Source organism: Haliotis cracherodii, unplaced genomic scaffold (genome assembly GCF_022045235.1).
Source record: "Haliotis cracherodii isolate W230 unplaced genomic scaffold, xgHalCrac1.p SCAF_11, whole genome shotgun sequence".
Classification (NCBI taxonomy): Eukaryota; Metazoa; Mollusca; class Gastropoda; order Lepetellida; family Haliotidae; genus Haliotis; species Haliotis cracherodii.
In genome coordinates this window covers 45,636,187-45,659,457 of record NW_027266266.1, presented here as the reverse complement: position 1 = coordinate 45,659,457, position 23,271 = coordinate 45,636,187, and the positions used below count along the sequence as shown (strand labels likewise).

At 38.9% G+C, this 23,271-nt stretch overlaps 1 protein-coding gene across 6 annotated transcripts in view; it reads left to right on the top strand.

Annotated features, from left to right (window-relative positions):
• The window catches only part of LOC139456549 (P2X purinoceptor 4-like), a 128,225-nt gene extending 105,398 nt beyond the window's left edge, over positions 1 to 22,827 (top strand). For 2 of the 6 annotated variants that reach the window (XM_071238323.1, XM_071238321.1), the window contains exons 11-12: positions 20,118 to 20,150; positions 21,467 to 22,827. In XM_071238323.1, coding sequence (XP_071094424.1) covers positions 20,118 to 20,150; positions 21,467 to 21,538 — 105 coding nt within the window. In that variant the 3' untranslated portion in view covers positions 21,539 to 22,827. Of the gene's footprint in view, positions 1 to 3,597; positions 3,713 to 15,501; positions 15,540 to 20,117; positions 20,151 to 21,466 lie in introns of all 6 variants that reach the window. The other 4 variants (XM_071238326.1, XM_071238324.1, XM_071238327.1 and 1 more) reach the window with 3 other exon arrangements.
• Positions 22,828 to 23,271: the final 444 nt, after the last annotated feature.

Here is a 23,271-nt window from a genome sequence, read left to right as displayed (position 1 = left end):
ACTGTCAGTAAGGGTATACTTTTAGAACAGAGAATGTCTCATTATGCAGGGGGAAATGTCTGGTGACAAAGTCTGTGCTACTTTGATAGTTGGCATGAAATGATTCAAATGTAGTTGAAATAAAACTTTAAACTGCTTCAGAACAATGATCAAAACAAACTGGTTGCCGTTAGCAATAGGAATAAAACCTAATTTGATCCTGATGATTATCCTTGATATCTAATTACACATCTCCGAAATGCTTGCAGTTATTTGATTGACTCCCAGCTCGGTGTGCATTGCTAAGTTTACACAGTCAGATGTTCTTTTAGACGCAGGTTGGCTCATGGTAAAGGCCATGGAAGTAATAATACTATGATGTTTTAGAAAAGAAGTGGAAAATTTATTTCAAGAGAAGAATTTTTGGAATGGACTTTATATATATGAACAGTCAATGATGTTACACTTCTTTCAAATGTTGATTTTGATGATAGTTTTAGATTTTTTGTATTTAATACGGGACATGCATTTGTACGAACACAGAACATGCATATGTACCAATACAAACCTGTGAAGATCTGGGTAAGAAGAGGTCTTCAGCAACCCATGCTTGCCGTAAAAAGCTTGTCACAAGAGGCGACTACCAGGATTGGGTGGTCAGGCCTGCTGACTTAATTGATGCTTGTCATTGTATACCAATTGCATAGATCGATGCTCTTGATGTCAATCACTGGATTGACTTTACCAATACAGTACATGCATTTATACCTACACAGAACATGCGTTTGTAACTACACAGAGCATGCATTTGTACCAAACAGAACATGCATTTGTACCAAAACAGTACATGCATTTGTACCAATACAGTACATGCATTTGTACCTACACAGAACATGCATTTATACCTACACAGAACATGCATTTACACCCACACAGAACATGCATTTGTAACTACACAGAACATGCATTTATACCTACACAGAACATGCATTTGTAACTACACAGAACATGCATAATTTGTACCAATACAGTACATGCATTTGTACCTACACAGAACATGCAGTTATACCTATACAGAACAGGCATTTATACCTACACAGAACATGCATTTATACCCACACAGAACATGCATTTGTACCTACGCAGAACATGAATATGTACCAATACAGAACATGCATTTGTACCTACACAGAACATGCATTTGTACCAATACCGCACATGCATTTATACCTACATGTAACAAGCATTTGCACCAATACAGAACATGCATTTGTAACTACACAGAACATGCATTTGTACCAATACAGTACATGCATTTGTACCAAAACAGTACATGCATTTGTACCAATACAGTACATGCATTTGTACCAAAACAGAACATGCATTTGTACCTACACAGAACATGCATTTATACCCACACAGAACATGCATTTATACCCACACAGAACATGCATTTATACCCACACAGAACATGCATTTATACCCACACAGAACATGCATTTATACCCACACAGAACATGCATTTATACCCACACAGAACATGCATTTGTACCTACACAGAACATGCATTTGTACCTACACAGAACATGCATTTGTACCAATACAGAACATGCATTTGTACCAATATAGAACATGCATTTGTACCAATACAGTACATGCATTTGTACCAAAACAGAACATGCATTTGTACCAATACAGTACATGCATTTGTACCAATACAGTACATGCATTTGTACCAAAACAGTACATGCATTTGTACCTACACAGAACATGCATTTGTACCTACACAGAACATGCATTTGTACCAATACAGAACATGCATTTGTACCAATACAGAACATGCATTTGTACCAATACAGTACATGCATTTGTGCCAATACAGTACATGCATTTGTACCAAAACAGTACATGCATTTGTACCTACACAGAACATGCATTTATACCCACACAGAACATGCATTTATACCCACACAGAACATGCATTTATACCCACACAGAACATGCATTTGTACCTACACAGAACATGCATTTGTACCTACACAGAACATGCATTTGTACCAATACAGAACATGCATTTGTACCAATACAGAACATGCATTTGTACCAATACAGTACATGCATTTGTACCAATACAGTACATGCATTTGTACCAAAACAGAACATGCATTTGTACCTACACAGAACATGCATTTATACCCACACAGAACATGCATTTATACCCACACAGAACATGCATTTATACCCACACAGAACATGCATTTGTACCTACACAGAACATGCATTTGTACCTACACAGAACATGCATTTGTACCAATACGGAACATGCATTTGTACCAATACAGAACATGCATTTGTACCAATACAGTACATGCATTTGTACCAACACAGTACATGCATTTGTACCAAAACAGAACATGCATTTGTACCTACACAGAACATGCATTTATACCCACACAGAACATGCATTTATACCTACACAGAACATGCATTTATACCCACACAGAACATGCATTTGTACCTACACAGAACATGCATTTATACCTACACAGAACATGCATTTGTACCTACACAGAACATGCATTTATACCTACACAGAACATGCATTTGTACCCACACAGAACATGCATTTATACCAATACAGAACATGCATTTATACCCACGCAGAACATGCATTTATACCTACACAGAACATGCATTTATACCTACACAGAACATGCATTTATACCTACACAGAACATGCATTTATACCTACACAGAACATGCATTTATACCCACACAGAACATGCATTTGTACCCACACAGAACATGCATTTATACCCACACAGAACATGCATTTATACCCACACACAACATGCATTTATACCCACACACAACATGCATTTATACCCACACACAACATGCATTTATACCCACACACAACATGCATTTGTACCCACACAGAACATGCATTTATACCCACACACAACATGCATTTATACCCACACACAACATGCATTTATACCCACACACAACATGCATTTATACCCACACACAACATGCATTTGTACCTACACAGAATGGGCCTTTGTTCCAATACAGAATTGGCTTTAGCATTCAGCAGAGTCCAGGTGAAGGGGATGACCAAGAACACATACCCCTGCCAAGTATGCCGGAGAGCAATGGCTTGTCCACAAATGCAAAGTCATGAGTTTTTTATATTAAGAAGTATGATACATGTACAAGTTTTCCTTTCTTTTTGTCGAGCATTGCGAACACAATAATTACTCAGCAGAATCATTGGTAGTGTTTCCATGTGTCACATACTCAAGATATCTTACCACCAAGTTCTATAGGACCTCTGGTTCATTTGTATTGTTCTGGGTTCGACATTTAGGCTATACAACACACAAAAACATATTGATAGATCAAAAGCAATAATTAGTGTAAATCCCTCTGTTGTAGATGTCTTGTTCAACCCTTGTATTCCGTACTGTAAAATGTATTTCCTTGCGTATCTTGTCTGATCATGACCTCGACATGACCTTGACATGACCTTGTTGATGTAGTAAATTGCTAAAGCATGTTTCAGCTGAGTATGAGAGTGACCTCCCTTGTAATGTTTCCCTTGTCTTCTCCCAGGTGGAGCTAGTAGGTTCCCCCAACCGTAAGGCAGGACAGTTCCAGTACGGAACAATGACTGAAGAAGATTAACCACGTATTCCTCCCTTCGTTCCCTCTTTCTTTACTAATACAGGTTGGTTTCTTTCTTTATTTCTCTCCCTCATTCACTCACTCGCTTTTTCTCACCAGTTTGTGCTTGGTCCTCTTGTGGCTAGTTTACTTGTGTGTCTGTTCGTCTGTCATTTTCAAGGTCTCAATCTCTGAATGGTGGGTTTATGATTGTGCTTTTGACGGTTGTTTGAATATTTATCAGTGTTCAAGATCTTGTATCTATCCCTCTGTGCTTCTTTCAGCTCGATTGGCTTATGATGTTGTTTTCCTGCTGTTTTCACTGTTGTTTCATCTGATTGCACAAATGGTCAAATTTTGTTCAATTTAGTAATGTCAGATTGATGTTCATTTATACCATTGACTGGGTAAAGAGATGTACAAATATATTTTAGGATATTGAGAACAGGTTTGAAATCTTTTACAAGTCTTGACTTTCTCTCTTAGGGCATGGAGAGCAGGTATTAATTCATTGAAAAGCTTTGGCTTTCTATATTAGTAAATAGGGAAGAGGTATGAAATCATTGAAAAGTCTTGGTTTTCTCTTTTAGGACATTAAGAACAAGTATGAAATCTAAGTAAGAATAAGAATTTATGGATGAACAACTTCTTTATTACAATTAAGAGCGACGTTTTGGTGTAGGTTCTAACACCGTTACCAAGCAAGTGATAAATATAAAGATCGGTTGACAAATATATATACAAGTAGGAGGCAATGTTTATACAGTAGAGTAGATATTGTTTTACTGGAGTAGAGAAGGCTGTTATTCTCTCTTAGGACATAGAGAACCGGTATGAAATCACTGAAAAGTCTTGGCTTTCTATATTAGTAAATTGGGAACAGGTATGAAATCATTGAAAAGTCTTGGCTTTTTCTCTTAGAACATAGAAAACCGGTATGAAATCTTAGGACATGGAGAACTGGTATGAAATCATTGAAAAGGTTTGGCTTTCTATTTTAGGACATTGGGAACAGGTATGAAATCATTGAAAAGTCTTGGCTTTCTATTTTAGGACATTGGGAACAGGTATGAAATCATTGAAAAGTCTTGGCTTTCTATTTTAGGACATTGGGAACAGGTATGAAATCATTGAAAAGTCTTGGCTTTCTATTTTAGGACATTGGGAACTGGTATGAAATCATTGAAAAGTCTTGGTTTTCTAGATTTATGCAAGCAGAAACCTAATTTTGTCAAACCTTTGAAGGAATGCTTTATACGATATATACCCATGCAGCAAGCATCCCCAGACCCATCACACAACTTAAGCTCACATCTATTAATTAACACAAGCACAAAAGGAATTGCTGGGTTAGAAAACCAAATGCCATGAAATCACTTCCAATTTGTTCACAGTACTGAGACATAACAGGTTTAAGATATGTGGAAGCCTTTGATTGATGATTTGCAATGAGACTGAAAATATGCATTTGGTCAGTAATCGGCAAATATTGATTCATCAGAATCCATCCAGATACGTCTATCGAGAATAGAGGTGCCATGGCAGGATCTCTTCACATTGCATCCATGGCAGGATCTCTTCACCTTGCATTCATGGCAGGATCTTTTCACATTGCATCCATGGCAGAGTCTCTTCACATTGCATCCATAGCAGAGTCTCTTCACATTGCATCCATAGCAGAGTCTCTTCAAATTTCATCCATGGCAGGATCTCTTCACATTGCATCCATAGCAGAGTCTCTTCACATTGCATCCATGGCAGAGTCTCTTCACATTGCATCCATGGCAGGATCTCTTCACATTGCATCCATGGCAGGATCTCTTCACCTTGCATCCATGGCAGGATCTCTTCACCTTGCATCCATGGCAGGATCTCTTCACATTGCATCCATAGCAGAGTCTCTTCACCTTGCATCCATGGCAGGATCTCTTCACATTTCATCCATAGCAGAGTCTCTTCACATTGCATCCATGGCAGAGTCTCTTCACATTGCATCCATAGCAGAGTCTCTTCACATTGCATCCATGGCAGAGTCTCTTCACATTGCATCCATGGCAGGATCTCTTTACATTGCATCCATGGCAGAGTCTCTTCACATTGCATCCATGGCAGAGTCTCTTCACATTGCATCCATGGCAGGATCTCTTTACATTGCATCCATGGCAGAGTCTCTTCACATTGCATCCATGGCAGAGTCTCTTCACATTGCATCCATGGCAGAGTCTCTTCACATTGCATCCATGGCAGGATCTCTTCACCTTGCATCCATGGCAGGATCTCTTCACCTTGCATCCGTGGCAGGATCTCCTCACATTGCATCCATAGCAGAGTCTCTTCACATTGCATCCATGGCAGGATCTCTTCACATTTCATCCATAGCAGAGTCTCTTCACATTGCATCCATGGCAGAGCCTCTTCACATTGCATCCATGGCAGAGTCTCTTCACATTGCATCCATGGCAGAGTCTCTTCACATTGCATCCATGGCAGGATCTCTTTACATTGCATCCATGGCAGAGTCTCTTCACATTGCATCCATGGCAGAGTCTCTTCACATTGCATCCATGGCAGAGTCTCTTCACATTGCATCCATGGCAGAGTCTCTTCACATTGCATCCATGGCAGGGTCTCTTTACATTGCATCCATGGCAGAGTCTCTTCACATTGCATCCATGGCAGGATCTCTTCACATTGCATCCATGGCAGGATCTCTTCACCTTGCATCCATGGCAGGATCTCTTCACCTTGCATCCATGGCAGGATCTCTTCACCTTGCATCTATGGCAGAGTCTCTTCACATTGCATCCATGGCAGGATCTCTTTACATTGCATCCATGGCAGAGTCTCTTCACATTGCATCCAAGGCAGTTTCTTCACATTGCATCCATGGCAGGATCTCTTCACATTGCATCCAAGGCAGTCTCTTCACATTGCATCCATGGCAGGATCTCTTTACATTGCATCCATGGCAGAGTCTCTTCACATTGCATCCAAGGCAGTCTCTTCACATTGCATCCATGGCAGAGTCTCTTCACATTGCATCCATGGCAGGATCTCTTCACATTGCATCCATGGCAGAGTCTCTTCACCTTGCAACCAAGACAGAGTCTCTTCACATTGCATCCAAGACAAGAGTGTCTTCACATTGCATCCAAGACAGAATCTCTTCACATTGCAACCAAGACAGTCTCTTCACATTGCATCCTTGACAGGTACTCATGGCCTGGACTACTTTTGTAGTCACTGCATTGAATCCCTAATATTGGGATAACTGGCATCATGACCGACATTGGTGTCTTAACTCAATGAGTGTCTTTCTTCTATCAAGTCTGTTTCATATAACACAGTGATAGGTGATCCATACTTCTCATCAATTTAAATGTCTGCAGCTGCAACAATTTCCATGAACTTGCATGTTAACTTGACATGGTGCACAGTATCTTTCGTTGAGCGACCTTTTTCTGGGTGTAGTGTTTCCAGGATCATTTGCTGCAACTTACGGAAAATATCTGAATGAAAGATGATTTCTCTCAACAACCTTGTGTTTCATGGTGATGGCAAAATCACTCTTGAGAAAACTTAGTCACTATGGTCCCAGTGGATTAGTGAGTGAATAAAAGAGTATGGTTTTGCACCACTTTTCGCAATATTCCAGCAATATAACATTGGGGGACACCAGAAATCCACCCAGTGAATTAAGATACATTAAGACCTAGAACCGTTTCTAGTCTCTAATTTGTAGTAGAGTTTTTAAGTCTTTGCAGACAGACGTGGAAAGTTGGTACTTGTCACGTCATACCAATAAACATTGAATGATAGTACTTGCTGTTTCCCTGTCTGAACTAGGCATTAACGGAATAAAATGGGTTGGCTCAGGGTCTGTATACCATGGTTGAGATGGACAATAACAATTAATAACATTTAATGGGTCATCCTAGTGCATAGTTAGCACATAAAGTTGATTAATTGCAGGTCTAGATAAAAAAACATTATTTAAACACATGCAGAATAACTCTATTCATACAATGAAGCTTCGAAGGAAAAAGCACAAAGACTAACATATATTTTTATTGAAGTGTTTTGAACTCTGTATGTTCTGCTGATGTTCTTCTCCCAGGATCATTGTTTGGCAAGGTATGTAAATTAGCAATAATTTTTTTAATTTCAACAGGGAAGTAGCATTACAGATGGGGTCATAAACTGACATTTGCTCCCAGATAAAAAGTTATTTTCAAAAATGTATATCTGCAAATTAGAAATATTAAAATCCAAAAGGAGCCCAGAATAAACCTTAATTTCAGGCTAGAGCTAAGATAATGTAGACTTGCCCAATCATTCAAGTGTTGAACCCCTTTTTAAATGTATTCTCTAGATAGTGGGGGCGGTCGGGTGACCTAGTGGTTAAAGCGCTTGCTCGTCACGCCGAAGACCTGAGTTCGAATCCCAAAATGGGTACAATGTGTGAAGCCCATTTCTGGTGTCCCCCGCCGTGATATTGCTGGATTATTGCTCAAAAAGCGGAGTAAAACCAAACTCACTCACTCACTCACTCACTCACTCACTCACTCACTTACTCACTCTAGATTGTGGGGGACAGACTATTAGGTGTTGTATTGAAGACATAAGGTACATGTCTCTTTGACGTCTAAATGAATTTAAAGCAGATCATTGTTGGGAGTATATATTTTTCATTTATTTGATAACACGTCCATGGTGAATAGTGATGAACTGATAGTTCAGTCAGTTGTTGCGCTTGTCGGGGCGGTCGGGCAGCCTAGTGGTTAAAGCGTTCGCTCGTCACGCCGAAGACCCAGGTTCGAATCCCGACGTGGGTACAATGTGTGAAGCCCATTTTCTGGTGTCCCCGGCCGTGATATTGCTGGAATATTGCTAAAAGCGCGTAAAACCAAACTCAATCACTGTTGCGCTTGTCATGTCGACCTGTCTGATGATGGGAGAGATCTGTATTCTCTCTGTGTTAACATTGGGAGATGATAGTGAATCTATTCTATAATTTCATTTCATTAAGAAAATTTAAATGATGTGGCATCTAAAACGGGAGGAAAGACAGAACTGATGCAGGTCGCACACATCTACAGCCCTTGTTTTTACCTTTTTGGTGCAACCCACAATCTCATGTATGGTGCCAACAAACCAAGGATCATAATTTAGATGAATTTGGGATTCAAACTGGGATCAGTTGTAATATTGTAGTTTGTTGTTTAACGCTGCACTCAGCAATATTCCAGCTGTATGACGGCTGTCTGTATATAATCGAGTCTGGACAAGACAATCCAGTGATTGATATCATGAGCATCGATCCACGCAATTGGGATACGATGACGTGCATCAACCAAGTCAGCAAGCAGAACCACCTGATCACATTAGTCACCTCTTACAACAAACATGGGTTGCTGGAGATCTTCACGGGTATTTGTTGTAATAATAATAATGATAATAATAATAGTAATAATAATCCAATTATATTGCAACAAGTTCCAGTTAGGAACTTTGCATTATTTCCCTGGTCAATGGATCAGTATGCACATAATTTCATTCTCAGCTCCATGGGGAGTATAGAAGGTTAACTGTCACATTATTACTATTCTCATCCTACCGGGCACCAATTCACTGCTGGGTTTTAAAGAGGCATATTTCAGAGAAGTCACTTGCCCGAGGACACCCCACATGATCATGATGCAACACTATACAGCGGGGTCTGGTTCTGGTTTGTCGACAATGTTATCAACTGGTTTTAACTTGTTGGTGTTGGTTCACCAACCATACTTGCATTCTAGGATGTTTGTTTTCAGTATTGTGAAGTAAACGGCTTATTAAGTGTAGTGATTACTGTGTTGACATAGCATTAATTGTAGTCCTGTAGTATCCTTCATTATTATGTTGAACCCTGCTTCCATAGAGCCACAGGGCGGTCGGGTAGCCTAGTGGTTAAAGCGTTCGCTCGTCACGCCAAAGACCTGGGTTCAATTCCTGACATGGGTACAATGTGTGAAGCCCATTTCTGGTGTCCCCCTCCATGATATTGCTGGAATATTGCTAAAAGCGACGTAAAACCATACTCACTCACTCACTCCATATAGCCACAGTCCTACGTGAAACGGGACATTATTGGACTCTTGCCCCCAACAGGTCCCTGGAACCGTCTTATCTCTCTGTTGAAATTTGAGGGAAGAGCCGGTCCACAGGGGTGATTCAGGGGTAGAATAGGTCCCCATGCCTCAAGCTTGTCTCCCTGTGAAGATTCGGGGCAGCGCAGGTCCCATTTTCTGGTTTGATCCCCAGACACGTCATGCCAAGAGACGTTTAAAGATGGTACTTGTTGTTACCCTGTATGGCACTCGGCATTAAAGGGCAAAAACAAGGACTGGTCGGCTGGGAGTCAGTATACTGTGTCTGAGTGGACTATTCATGTTCAACTGTGGCATGGTATCTCAGTGTGCTAGCACTATAAAATCAGCATCAGTCCAGACTAGTACAAGCAGCCACACACACACACATGAACAAGTACGTTACTATGTCAGTGGACGCGACATTAAACCCCATTTCATATTACCCTACTTCGTTGCTCATACTTTCAGTCACTGGTTTGCCTGGTCCTGACTTGATTATGTACAGGCTGGAACATTGCTGACTGTAGGATGTTTAGATCAGTTGTGTAGGATGTTTAGATCCATGTGTAGGATGTTTAGATCAGTTATGTAGGATGTTTAGATCCATGTGTAGGATGAGTAGATCGGTTGTGTGTAGGATGTTTAGAATAGTTGTGTACCATGTTTAGATCCATATGTAGGATGTTTAGATTGGTTGTGTAGGATGTGTAGGTCGGTTGTGTAGGATGTTTAGATCAGTTGTGTACCATGTTTAGATCCATGTGTAGGATGTTTAGATCCATGTGTAGGATGTTTAGATCGGTTGTGTAGGATGTTTAGATCCATTGTGTAGGATGTTTAGATCCATGTGTAGGATGTTTAGATCGGTTGTGTAGGATGTTTAGATCGGTTGTGTAGGATGTTTAGATCCATTGTGTAGGATGTTTAGATCAGTTGTGTACCATGTTTAGATCCATGTGTAGATTTACCCTGTGCTTGTTCTATGCCTACATTTACCTTCATGTTGCTTTGTCATCCAGAACTATTTTGAAGTTGGGCCCAAAGGTAGCAGTATGTAAACCAGCTGTGTTGATGCTGTTGATACTAATATCCTTACAACAAGTTACATGTTGTTTCATCTGTTGTGTCACATGTCTGCTTACAAAGCATGGCTCCAAGTCAGTTATAACGAACAGCCACCGTGGCAGAGAGTCACTACATGCATGCAGTTTGTGTTAGATGTGTTCGTGTTGTTGGTCATTCAAAGTCGTATTGAAACAAGATATTGAAGCAGTTGTGTGGTATATGTTATCAAATATTCCTAAGGTCCTTAATGCCTTGATGACATTTCAGCAAGTGTGTGTGTATACCAAGTGTTGTACTGAGCTGTCGTCCATGCTATTTGACTGAACTCAGAGCTTCTATTTAAATCTGTTGTCCCTTGTGTGTGATGATGTTTTCTTGTACAAGATGGTACCGTTTGGGTATTTGAATCGTCTCCAGAGTGTGGTAATTCTGATAATATTTGAAACTTTAATAGCATGTGGGTTGGAGTATTGTACTATTGGTTCATAGTATTGTACAATGGATAAGCAGCATTGTACAACTGGTGTACAGTATTGGACATTTGATATACAGGATTGTACAATTGGTGTACAGTATTGGATAATTGGTGTACAGTATTGGACATTTGATATACAGTGTTGTACAATTGGTGTACAATATTGTTCAATTGGTGTACAGTATTGGACAATTGGTGTACATTATTGGACAGTTGGTGTACAGTATTGGACAGTTGGTGTACAGTATTGGACAATTGGTGTACAGTATTTGATAATTGGTGTACAAGATTGTACAATGGATGTACAGTATTGGACAATTGGTGTGCAGTATTGTACAATTGATGTACAGTATTGGACAGTTGGTGTACAGTATTGGACAATTGGCGTACAGTATTGGACAATTGGTGTACAGTATTGGACAGTTGGTGTACAGTATTGGACAATTGGTGTACAGTATTGGACAATTGATGTACAGTATTGGACAGTTGGTGTACAGTATTGTACAATTGGTGTACAATATTGTTCAATTGGTGTACAGTATTAGACAGTTGGTGTACAGTGTTGTACAATTGGTGTACAGTATTGGACAGTTGGTGTACAGTATTGGACAATTGGTGTACAGTATTGGACAATTGGTGTACAGTATTGGACAATTGGTGTACAATATTGGACAATTGATGTACAGTATTGGACAATTGGTGTACAGTATCGGACAATTGGTGTACAGTATTGGACAATTGGTGTTCAATATTGTACAATTGGTGTACGGTATTGGACAATTGGTGTACAGTATTGGATAATTGGTGTACAGAATTGTACAATTGGTGTACGGTATTGTACAATTGGTGTACAGTATTGGACTATTGGTGTACAGTATTTGACAATTGGTGTACAATATTGTACAATTGGTGTACGGTATTGGACAATTGGTGTACAGTATTGGATAATTGGTGTACAGAATTGTACAATTGGTGTACAGTATTGAACAGGTGGTGCATAGTACTGTTCAGTTCAATATATATCAAGAAATCTGCAGCTGAAATTAATCAGTATTATTCATAATCAGTTAACAAGTTCTAAGAAATGATGCATGTATAGAAAGATATTTTACTGACTGTTCTTGCGGACAAAATAATATTCGGGCATTGTTTATGAAACGGTTGATGATGCACTCATGCCATCTCTTTGATTTGTCCTTCATCTCTGCTGCAATGACCAGAACAATGTTTTATTGTGAATTTAACCACACTTCGTTCTTCATTGTCTTTTGCAATTTATCTATGTTATATTGTGCATTAACATATGCGGGCATGGGAATTTGCTCATGACATCACTCACTGGTTTGTGTGATCCAGAACTGATTATCTGCAAGCTGCCTTGCTACAGCAGGAATATTGCCAAGTTAGGTAGTTGGTTCATATTTGCAGGTGTTATTGAGAATTTCATTTGAAACCCAAAGAGTGAGACAGAGGTTTCAAATGTTGAATTGTCACCTGTGGCACTTCCTCAGTGTTTTACAATGTTTCATATATATAAAGAACAAAACGTTTTGGATCATGAATGTTTTGGGGGATAGAGTGCACAATTTCATAAAAATATCCTGAGAAATATTCATGATCCATAACTTTTTTGTTCAGTATATATACATGTTCAATGTCCAATTCAGTCAATTTGTGAATGACTGAAACACTCAGTCTCATTACAAATTGCCTTAACATGTCCTTGATCTCTGTGACAGATTGACTAGTTCCACATGGGCTCTAATTGGGATGAATTCTTCTTTGTCTCAGTTGAAAAGAAATTCTACCGTAAATAAACTAATAAACTGACAAAAAGATACTTTGTAAAAACTAACAGAAGACAAAGAAATTCTAAACTCCGTATAAATCTCAATTTGTGAGTGAATATTGAGCAGAATGAGCCAATCTCTCATTGAATGAATGGCGTTTTCTGTCAATTTGTCTCGTGACTCCATGAAAAGTTCAGTCGGTTAACACATTGATTTTTCCAGCGGACTGTAACTTATTTCAATTCAGAGCCTAAATTGGTTATGTTTTCAGAGAATTTTTACAAATGAGATAAGTATTGTGTCTTGATGCAGGACTTAAAATATCTCTGTGTTGGCATCCATGACATACACCAATCTGTCCGTGGTATGGACCTTCGTCATGTCTTACTGAGGTATCTGACTAGTTCAATATGGCCGCCATCAGCCCTGTGAGCTTCAGTAGATACAGGGATGTTTGGAGTTTGAAGTGATGACATTTGATTCTACATCAGTTGCTGGAACAGCTCACCCATAATGTCCTTCCCAGACTTTAAATTGGATATTATGTTACCGTGGATACTTATGCAGAGAACTGTTTCAGAAGTTTCATCAAATTTAAGTGGGTTTCTTCAAAGAATTGTGGTAAGGTTGGCGGGGAGGTTTGTGTTACTAGATGATGATGAGCAGAGGATCATCCTCTTGCCAGTGTCTCATTGTGACTGTGGGAATTGTAAGAAAGCTTGGACAAGAATATTAAGCTTCATTACAAGGCACTTGGCATTTTAAGTTTCTGGTTTAACTAACAGTGAAATCTGGTTAATTCAATGTCATTAGAACTGTGATTTCTCTTTCCAATTTTGAGACAAGGGGTTAGACAATTTGATTTTGGAATTATATTTTAAGTGTTAGTTCACCAATGTAAAATTATGTGATTCTTCCTCACTGTCTCATTGGAGTTTGAATAAGGAAGGTGTCATTGTCAGTGTTGACCGCATACGTGGTCTAGTGGATAGAAGGTCTGTCTTGAGACATCCAACAAGGTCTAGTAGATAGAGGGTCTGTCTGGAGACCGCCTCCATGGTCTTATGGATAGTGGGTGTGTCTGAGGGCCTCCTCCAAGGTCTAGTGGATAGAGGGTCTGTCTGGAGACAGCTTCCATGGTCTTGTGGATAGTGGGTCTGTCTTGAGACATCCTCCATAGTCTAGTGGATAGAGGGTCTCTCTTGAGACATCCTCCAAGTCCTAGGGGATAGAGAGTCTGTCTGGAGACTGCCTCAATGGTCTTGTGGATAGAGGGTCTCTCTTGAGACATCCTCCAAGTCCTAGGGGATAGAGAGTCTGTCTGGAGACCTCCTCCATGGTCTTCTTGATAGAGAGACCGCCTCCATGGTCTAGTGGTTAGAGTGTCTGCCTGAGGACCTCCTCATAGGTCTACTGGATAGAGGGTTTGTCTGGAGACCGCCTCCATGGTCTGGTTGATAAAGGGTGTGTCTGAGGACCACCAAGGCCTAGTGGATAGAGTGTCTGCCTGAGGACCTCCTCATAGGTCTACTGGATAGAGGGTTTGTCTGGAGACCGCCTCCATGGTCTGGTTGATAAAGGGTGTGTCTGAGGACCACCAAGGCCTAGTGGATAGAGTGTCTGCCTGAGGACCTCCTCATAGGTCTACTGGACAGAGGGTTTGTCTGGAGACCGCCTCCATGGTCTGGTGGATAAAGGGTGTGTCTGAGGACCTCCAAGGTCTAGTGGATAGAGTGTCTGCCTGAGGACCTCCTCATAGGTCTACCGGATAGAGGGTTTGTCTGGAGACCGCCTCCATGGTCTGGTGGATAAAGGGTGTGTCTGAGGACCACCAAGGCCTAGTGGATAGAGTGCCTGAGGACCTCCTCATAGGTCTACTGGACAGAGGGTTTGTCTGGAGACCGCCTTCATGGTCTGGTGGATAAAGGGTGTGTCTGAGGACCTCCAAGGTCTAGTGGATAGAGTGTCTGCCTGAGGACCTCCTCATAGGTCTACCGGACAGAGGGTTTGTCTGGAGACCGCCTCCATGGTATAGTGGTGAGAGTGTCTGGTGGTTCGATTACCTGTTTGTGTCTTACCAAAAGACATTAACAGTTGGTACTTGTTGTTACCCTGCCTGACAAACACTGGTCGGCTCAGAATTCGAATACTAATGTCAGAGTGGGGTATCCATGTTAAACTGCAACATGGTATCTCAATGGGCCGGCACAATAAAACCGGCATTAGTCCAGGCTAATACAAGTAGTTCCACAGACATGCATGTACGTTGCTGTATGAGTGCAATAATCTTTAACGAGACGTTAAACCCCATTTCACCTTTCCTCGCTGTGATTGGAATTGGGTATAGACATGTTAATAGAATTTTATTTTTGTGTATATTATTTTCTCAAAGGAAAACGCTGAATATGAAGAAATTGAGTAGCTGGTGCCGTGAGTATTTTGTTGATGGTGACTCTAGTTAGATAACACAATGATAACAGACCACAATTAACACATTGGTATTTACCTCTTTGATCAGGTGGCCAGGATCATTGACTTGGTTGATTGCATGAATTTTCATAATATCACATGACATAATGTCATAATATCATATCAATCATTGTCTGGTCAAGACTTGATTATTCACAGGCTTACATCATAAAAGCGACAGACTTATTATTATTATTATCATTATCATTATTATTATTATTATTACTATCATTATTATCATTATCATCATCATCATCATCATCGTTATTATTATTATTATTATTATTATTATTATTATTATTAACAACTCACTTTCTGAATGTTGCTCGTCCTCCATTATCCAGACTAGTATATTTATCCATTCTATTATAAGTACCTTGGACCTGTACACCAAAAAGTTTTGTTTTTTAGCCTTATTTGACTGACACGTCACTAAAAATAGCCGTCCAATCAAACTACATTCATGAGCAAGAGGAATTCTAAGCTCAGTGAGACGTGAGATGAAGATGGTGGCTTCAGTTCAGAAGTGAAGCTATGGTGGCAAATGGGTCCTGGGTATCTATCATAATAGAATGGATATTTCATACCCTGGTTAACCGGGGATGTCTTGTAGCTCTTCGATCTGGTGATGGTGTATTCGAAACACTTCTTTACTAACCATGTCTTTGGAACCTTTTTTCAATCTTATGGTTTACATGTGTATATCTTGGGACTGTTGAAGGAAATATACCATATTTATTCATGTATAATACGCACTCGTGTATAATACGCACCTCAAATTATGGGCAACTAAATCCTGGAAAAAGAATATCTTTCATGTATTTTAAGCACAGACTTTTCTTAAGAATAATTTCAGGCTGTCATGATCAGTCATCGGAAATAGCATATCAACAAATCCGTTTTGAATACGTTAATCATGTTGTTACACTATCTGGTAATTCTCTGTATATCTGACCTTATGTTGGCAATCTGTTTTATTAATTTTATTTAAAATTTCATTCAATTATGTTTACCTAAATTTCGGCGAATCGTGTGTCCCTCTGATACTTTCAACTTCCGTTTACCCCATTCTATAGGGTCCACTTTACCATATACTGTGACAGCGCCAAATCACATTATTCACAGCAACAATGATTATATTTCTACATTCGTCCAGCACACTTTAATTTAAATATATAGGTTCGTACAGTAAATTTATTTACTTCTGTCCAAAATGGCTGTGTTCTCATTACAAAGTGGTTACAGTTGACTGGAACTACCCACAGTGCATTTGATCAGTGTTTATTGAAAATTTAAATTTTGTTCGAGTTTTGGAATTGTCTCTTGTTGTTTTTCTCATCCATCTAAGATAGTGAACAAGCCAATAAGTATAAATTTAAACTTTTTGAAGTTTTATCATTGTGGATTTTGGATCTGACTGGTTGAATCTGTAAACCAAAATATGTGATAGGTGTTTCCTATATGGTGTGTTGATGATGGTGGTGGTAGGTATTGGGATATCTTTCCTCGTTATCTGTGCCTTATCTCTTTCTCAAGCCATCTGTCAGCGCTCTCTCCTCCTCTGGGCTAGTCATCTATCGGCGCCTTCTCCTCTGGGCTAGTCACCTATCAGTGCTCTCTCTGGTGCAGGGTAGCTCAAGGTTTCTGAAAAACGGAGCCGAAATGACTCACTGCATTTATTTTATGAGTCTTGAATTTAATTTTGGTAGTCATGAACACAATTGTGAGAGTCTGGAATACAATTTTGAATCAAGAAAAGAAATTTGAGTCATGAATACAAGCATGTGAGTCATGAATATCATTTTAAAAGTCATAAATGCAATTTTGAGTCATGAACACAATCTTGAGTCATGAACAGTTTTGAATCATGAACACCCTTAAGCCTCAAGTATGAATACTATCAGTCAGTCATTCATGCAATTTTGCATCATGAGTACAATATTAAGAGTCATAAGTACAATTTTGAGAGTCATCAAAACAATTTTGAGTCATGCATGATTTTTGAGATTTTGACATCAATATAAACCTGGCGACTAATATTGAAGTATTTAACAATTTGAAGTTGTACTGAAATTCAGAGCCACAGTTTATCTTTTGTTGCTGTCTTGTGGTTTTCATTATTCTTGGTCACAGACCACAAAGCAATCTTAAAAAGCGACTGTCAAAACTTCTGTACTCAAACAAGATTTATCGAGCTTGCTCTTTCTACCAGTATTTCAAAGAGCACCCTACAACTTTTCACAGAGGTTTGTTCTATCAAGGTTACAACATTCAAGGCTTCAATTAAGCTTTCAAAAGTTTTTTGGTAGATATGTGGAGGACATTTCCAAATTTGACACATCAGTGACAAAATATATCCCTATTTTGACTTGTACCATTCTGTTCCAATGTTTCTTCAGGTGCATAATTGACTTGCCTTTGCATGAGTTTGTGATGGGTGCAACTAGTGGGGCAGGATAAGCTCACCTTTCGCGAACACCTGGTTTAATAGTGATTCATAAACACATGCTCATGACATAGTCAGAATCGAACTAGGGCTGGGACAAGTCCAAATTTACTACCCGGGTACCCACCCAACTATTACCCAACTATTACCCGACCCTACCCAGGTACCCACTGATTGTCTCAAGAGATGGGTACAAATGTCCGATTGGGAATAGTTTTGACTGTAGCCCTAACAATATGTATTTAGATACACTTATTAAACGATCTGGTCATACATACACTGAATTTGACTGAAGTTTCATCTTCAGAAAGAAATGCAAACATTTGTGACTTGTAGTGTAATCATAGAGTTCTAGATCATTTTTGCCATAAGACAATATATCACGTGACTAACCACAGGTCCGGGTAGTCCTGTGGGTACCCGGGTCCTACTCTATACCCACCCAACCTGAGTACCCGAGTTACCCGTCCCAGCCCTAAACCGTACAATAATATTTGTCTGTTTCATCTGACCATGGGTTTCACCAAAGAGATGTATGTTCATGTGGCCTGTCGTATGTTTTTTCGTGGCTGAGAAATAAGTAGGTTCTAAACCTATCTCGTAAACATCTAGTCTCCAAAGAACTGAGTTGTGTGTCGATTCTCTAAAAGTCCAGCTCTAAAAGACACCGTGACTTGCCCTGCTTAGAAGCACAGATATACAGTGTCTGACAGTGAGCTTGAGACATCACTATTTAAGACACACCGACTTTACCTGGCATAGCAGCATAGATACAGATCCATCTTGTACAGCAATCTCCATGGCACAGGCCACAGATATTACCCAGAAAGCAGTGTTATCTCACTGTGAAATACGGGGGTGCAGTTAGACTAGTATTCTAAGAGTTGTCTCCTTTGAGTGTGCAATGATCAATTCCAGAATCTTAACAGCTTGGATTACTGCTGTTTAATCAACCCTATGTTTCTCTTGTCTTCACTTAACGCAGTCATATAACTGTTTCATTATTCACTGCGTTCAAAATCAACATTGATGCCGACAATATTAGTCACATGATACCTCAGCCGTTTAAAATGTTGAATCATGAATCCAATGACGCAAGTTGGAGTGGTTCAAATGAAATTTGAAACCAAGAGTAAATGCTAACCCATTAATCCTGGAATAAACATCTGGAATTTTGTTCTGTTTGGAAGGCGTCTATACTTGATGGAGACACATTTGAAGCAATTTTTTTTAAATATTTTTATTCAAAATGCCACATCTTGATATTTTGTAAGATTCAAAGGAAGAGAGTCTGACCCGGGATTTAATAATGGCATGTGTTTGTTCAAGGATTTCGGTTTATACGAGGTATACTTGGGGAGCAGTTTAGTGACTAAATTGTGCACTTTGAGTTGAAAGCATGAAATTTGGTACACAGGTTCTTCATCCCAGTACAAGTTTTAGTGGCTAAAGACCATCCAAAGATTTCCAATATGGCCACCAAATCCAAGATGGCTGCCCAAATTATCCTTATTTTATACTATAACCTGCTGAGTATTCACAGTACCCTATAACCCACTTGCTACTAGGTATGGGTGGAGCATATCACAGGTTCCCCATCCCAGTACAAGCGCCACATACAACATATGCTTTTTGGAGTGCTGACCCGTGAAGATCTGGGGTAGAATACGTCTTCAGCAACCCATGCGTGCTGTAAAAGGCGACTATGCTTGTCGTAAAAGGTGACTAACAGTATCTGGTGGTCAGGCTCGCTGACTTGGTAGAAGCATGTCATCGATCCTAATTGCGTGGATCAATGCTCATGATATCAATCACTGGATTGTTTGGTCCAGACGTGATTATTCACAGACCGCAGTCATATAGCTGGAACATCCCGAGTGTGGCGTAAAACAAAAAACAAAAAACAAGCACTTTGCTATAGGGCCATCAAAAAACTTTCAAAATGGCCACCAAATCCAAGATGGCTGCCAAAATGTTCCTCATTTTAGACTATAACCTGCAGTGTATACACAACTAGTACCCTATGACCAGCATGCTACTAGGTGTGGGTGGAGCTTGTCAAGTAAACTCTCTCTCACTATTCTCTCATCAAGCAGCGCAATTGGAATGGTTGTGGGCCACAGCGGGTAAAAACAACAAACGTATAAAACACATTGTAGATATTACTTTTTATTTCTTCCATTTTAGCTTTTGTTTGTGAGATGCTGATCGAGCAAGTCATGTATATTTCAAAAATGCATGAGCTGTTATTTAAATCCATCCCTTATTTATTTTATATTAAAATTACATTTTTGATTGACATTAATACGTGAATTTCTTGTTATTCATTAACTTAATCATGATTTTTTCACGATATTAACATATATATTTGTAAAAATATTTTAATTGTTAATTTATCTGATCTGTCATTGAGATTGTTTGATGTTTGTAAACAGGTTATAAAGAGTGCAAAAAGACATGATTAGAAGACTTCGTCTTTTTTTTGATACACTATTTTTTTTTCCTTTCTCTGAAGGAAAATAGTTTCAACAGTTTTGTAAGGATAATTATTTTATGAGTTTTAGTTGGTGTGAGTTGGACTCGTGTTTAGGACATACTACTCAAAAAAGGCTATGGACCATCTGATTCTTTCATGTTACTATGCCATATGACAGATTAGCTATAGCAACATGGAAGAATTGGTTGCTTCTTAACTATACTGAACAAAGAAAGTAAGGGATCATAAATACTTTTGGGGATTTTTTGGGAAGTAAGGCCTGAGAAATCTATTTATTAAAAACATCCCCCAAAATATTGATGACTCCCCTCTTTCTTTATTCAGTATTTTTTTTTTTTTGAGTAGTATATATATTTATGTAACATGTCAGTTATTCAGATCATATAAATATCAGTTGTATCTAGCAGTATCTCGATGTAGACAAGTGTTTATTAAATTACTAGAAGTGCGATTCTGACAGATTGTGTTGCACCGATGTAGTTGCATGGTCATGTGACATTTGCATGCAGTATTTGTGATGATGATGATGATGATGATAGTCATGAGAGGAATAAGCGTTTGTTGGAGCTTGCATGGATGTTTAAACTTGTGTTATCCGTACGACTTATATCAGACTCTAAAGAATTTTCAATTTCCCAAGATGACAATGGAAGTTCAAAGTGACAGGACTCTACTATGTTGTGTAAATGGATTTTTCAGAAAAATGTTACTTATTAATTATCAAAAATGAAAAGTGTATCTTAAAAATGTTTTCTAGGGGTTTTAATTAATTTAATTGTAGTGAAGTTTGTGCTATTTGACGATCTAGATTTATTCTTTGATATTGTTTTTCAGTTTTCATAAAATTGTAAAATTCAGCTTTGAATATTTTGTAATCAGATCTTACATTTTCATATATTGTTTTAAATATGTTTTGTAAATAATTGTTTTGTTTCCGTTGCCTAGGTGATGGAGGAGGACCGGTTCAAAGAAAACAAGGAAGATAACACTCCTTCCAATGTGAACAATGGGAAGTAGTCACAGGAGACGCCAGAATACCCACCCACTGAAGTGCTACGCTGTGATATACACCTTTCTCCGTCTCTCATGGACAGTGACATCACTTCCTGTTTTGTGACATCACTTCCTGTTTTGTGACATCACTTCCTGTTTTCAGTGCAGACTTCCCAACTGGAGCAAATCAGCGACAAATACAAACTGACCCCTGACCTCTACTGAATATTTTGAAGCTTATGCCTTTCCCAAATTAAACTAGTAATAATTTAAGTTAGTATGTTAGACAATTCTCTTAAATCTGAATTCCTACTCATGATCAAAGCCAATAGCAGTGTTGTGTTCAAACTCCAATAAATTTGAACCAAGGGCAGGTAATTCTAATTTGCCAACCCAAAAGCAAATCTGCTACAATTAAGCTTTAAGGTATGTAAGCAACTATTGATATGTTAGGTCAAGAAGGAAAAGAAAGTCCTAACTGGTCTCTGCCTAATATGTTCCATCCTTGAAAAACAGACTAGCTTGATGTATTTACTATGGTCTCCAGGCTTTGAGGGTACAAGGGTTTTACTGTATTTGTCAGATTGCTCGAAGCATCTGGTTGGCAAATCCATCGTCATGAATGAAGATTTTACTGTTCATGATTTTAAAGTAAATATAAATTGAACTTAAATTAGGCTTTACACAGTGTATTTTTAAACAAAGTATTAAACTAGTTCTTGATGCTCATCTCATAAAATTTTAGGGGTCAGAAAAATCAGGAAACCAAAAATAATATAACAAATAATGTGTTGCATTGTTAATTTCAAACAAACATTGGATGATTAAAGTCATAGGAATTCATTTTCCTTATTAGCCTAGAGAGCAGCTGGAATAAATGTGACTAAATTATTATTGCTTGCAATTTACACCTAATCAGGAGCTTGGTAAGATGTACAAGACATATATATTTTATGTTCATTTTCTTGATGATTAGCAAAGAGAATGGCTGCAAGGGAGACAACTCCAGATAGATTGTGTGGAATGATGCAAATGAACATACACATGGACTAGTATTTTTTGTAACAACAAGAATTATGTTTTGTTATTACATTATAGTGTTAGCCATTAATTAGAACTGTGGGTAGTTTTTTTGAGAGGGGAGGGATGGAGAAGGTGTTCCTTCCCTGGGCTGCAGTCCATGTACACAGACTCACCATAACTATCTCATCGCCATGACAATGTGTGTCCGATGTTTACGATTCTACAGCCAGCATACAACAAGCTTTATAACATGTAACAATTGATCAAGGCCAAGCTTAATCAGATCAATCTTAGCATTTGCTACCACTACACAAAGATATGAGCCTGTTACAGGTCATGTCAGAACAGCCTTTCACCATTTTTAACTTACCAGTCACATGGCTAACAAGTAAATGAAGATCTGATTTTAATGAGATTGAATCAGAACCCACAGAGGCTTCTTGCAGTGAATGTATATATTTTTCTAGTTCAGGGGAGGTGTGGGGGATTTCATACAGTTAGGGAGTGCCAGGCTATGATTGGATGCACTGTGATATACCGTATTCGACGTAATAAACGCCCCCGCTCTAATAAGCGCCCAAGGCGATATTTGCTAATATACTGGCTAGTGAACAATTCCAATTAGCACCCCTTCCGATTGATCAATGTACACAACACTTATTTATTCGCGTATAATACGCACTCGTGTGTTATTTGCACTCTTTATTACAGGCAATTAAATTCTGGAAAAATGT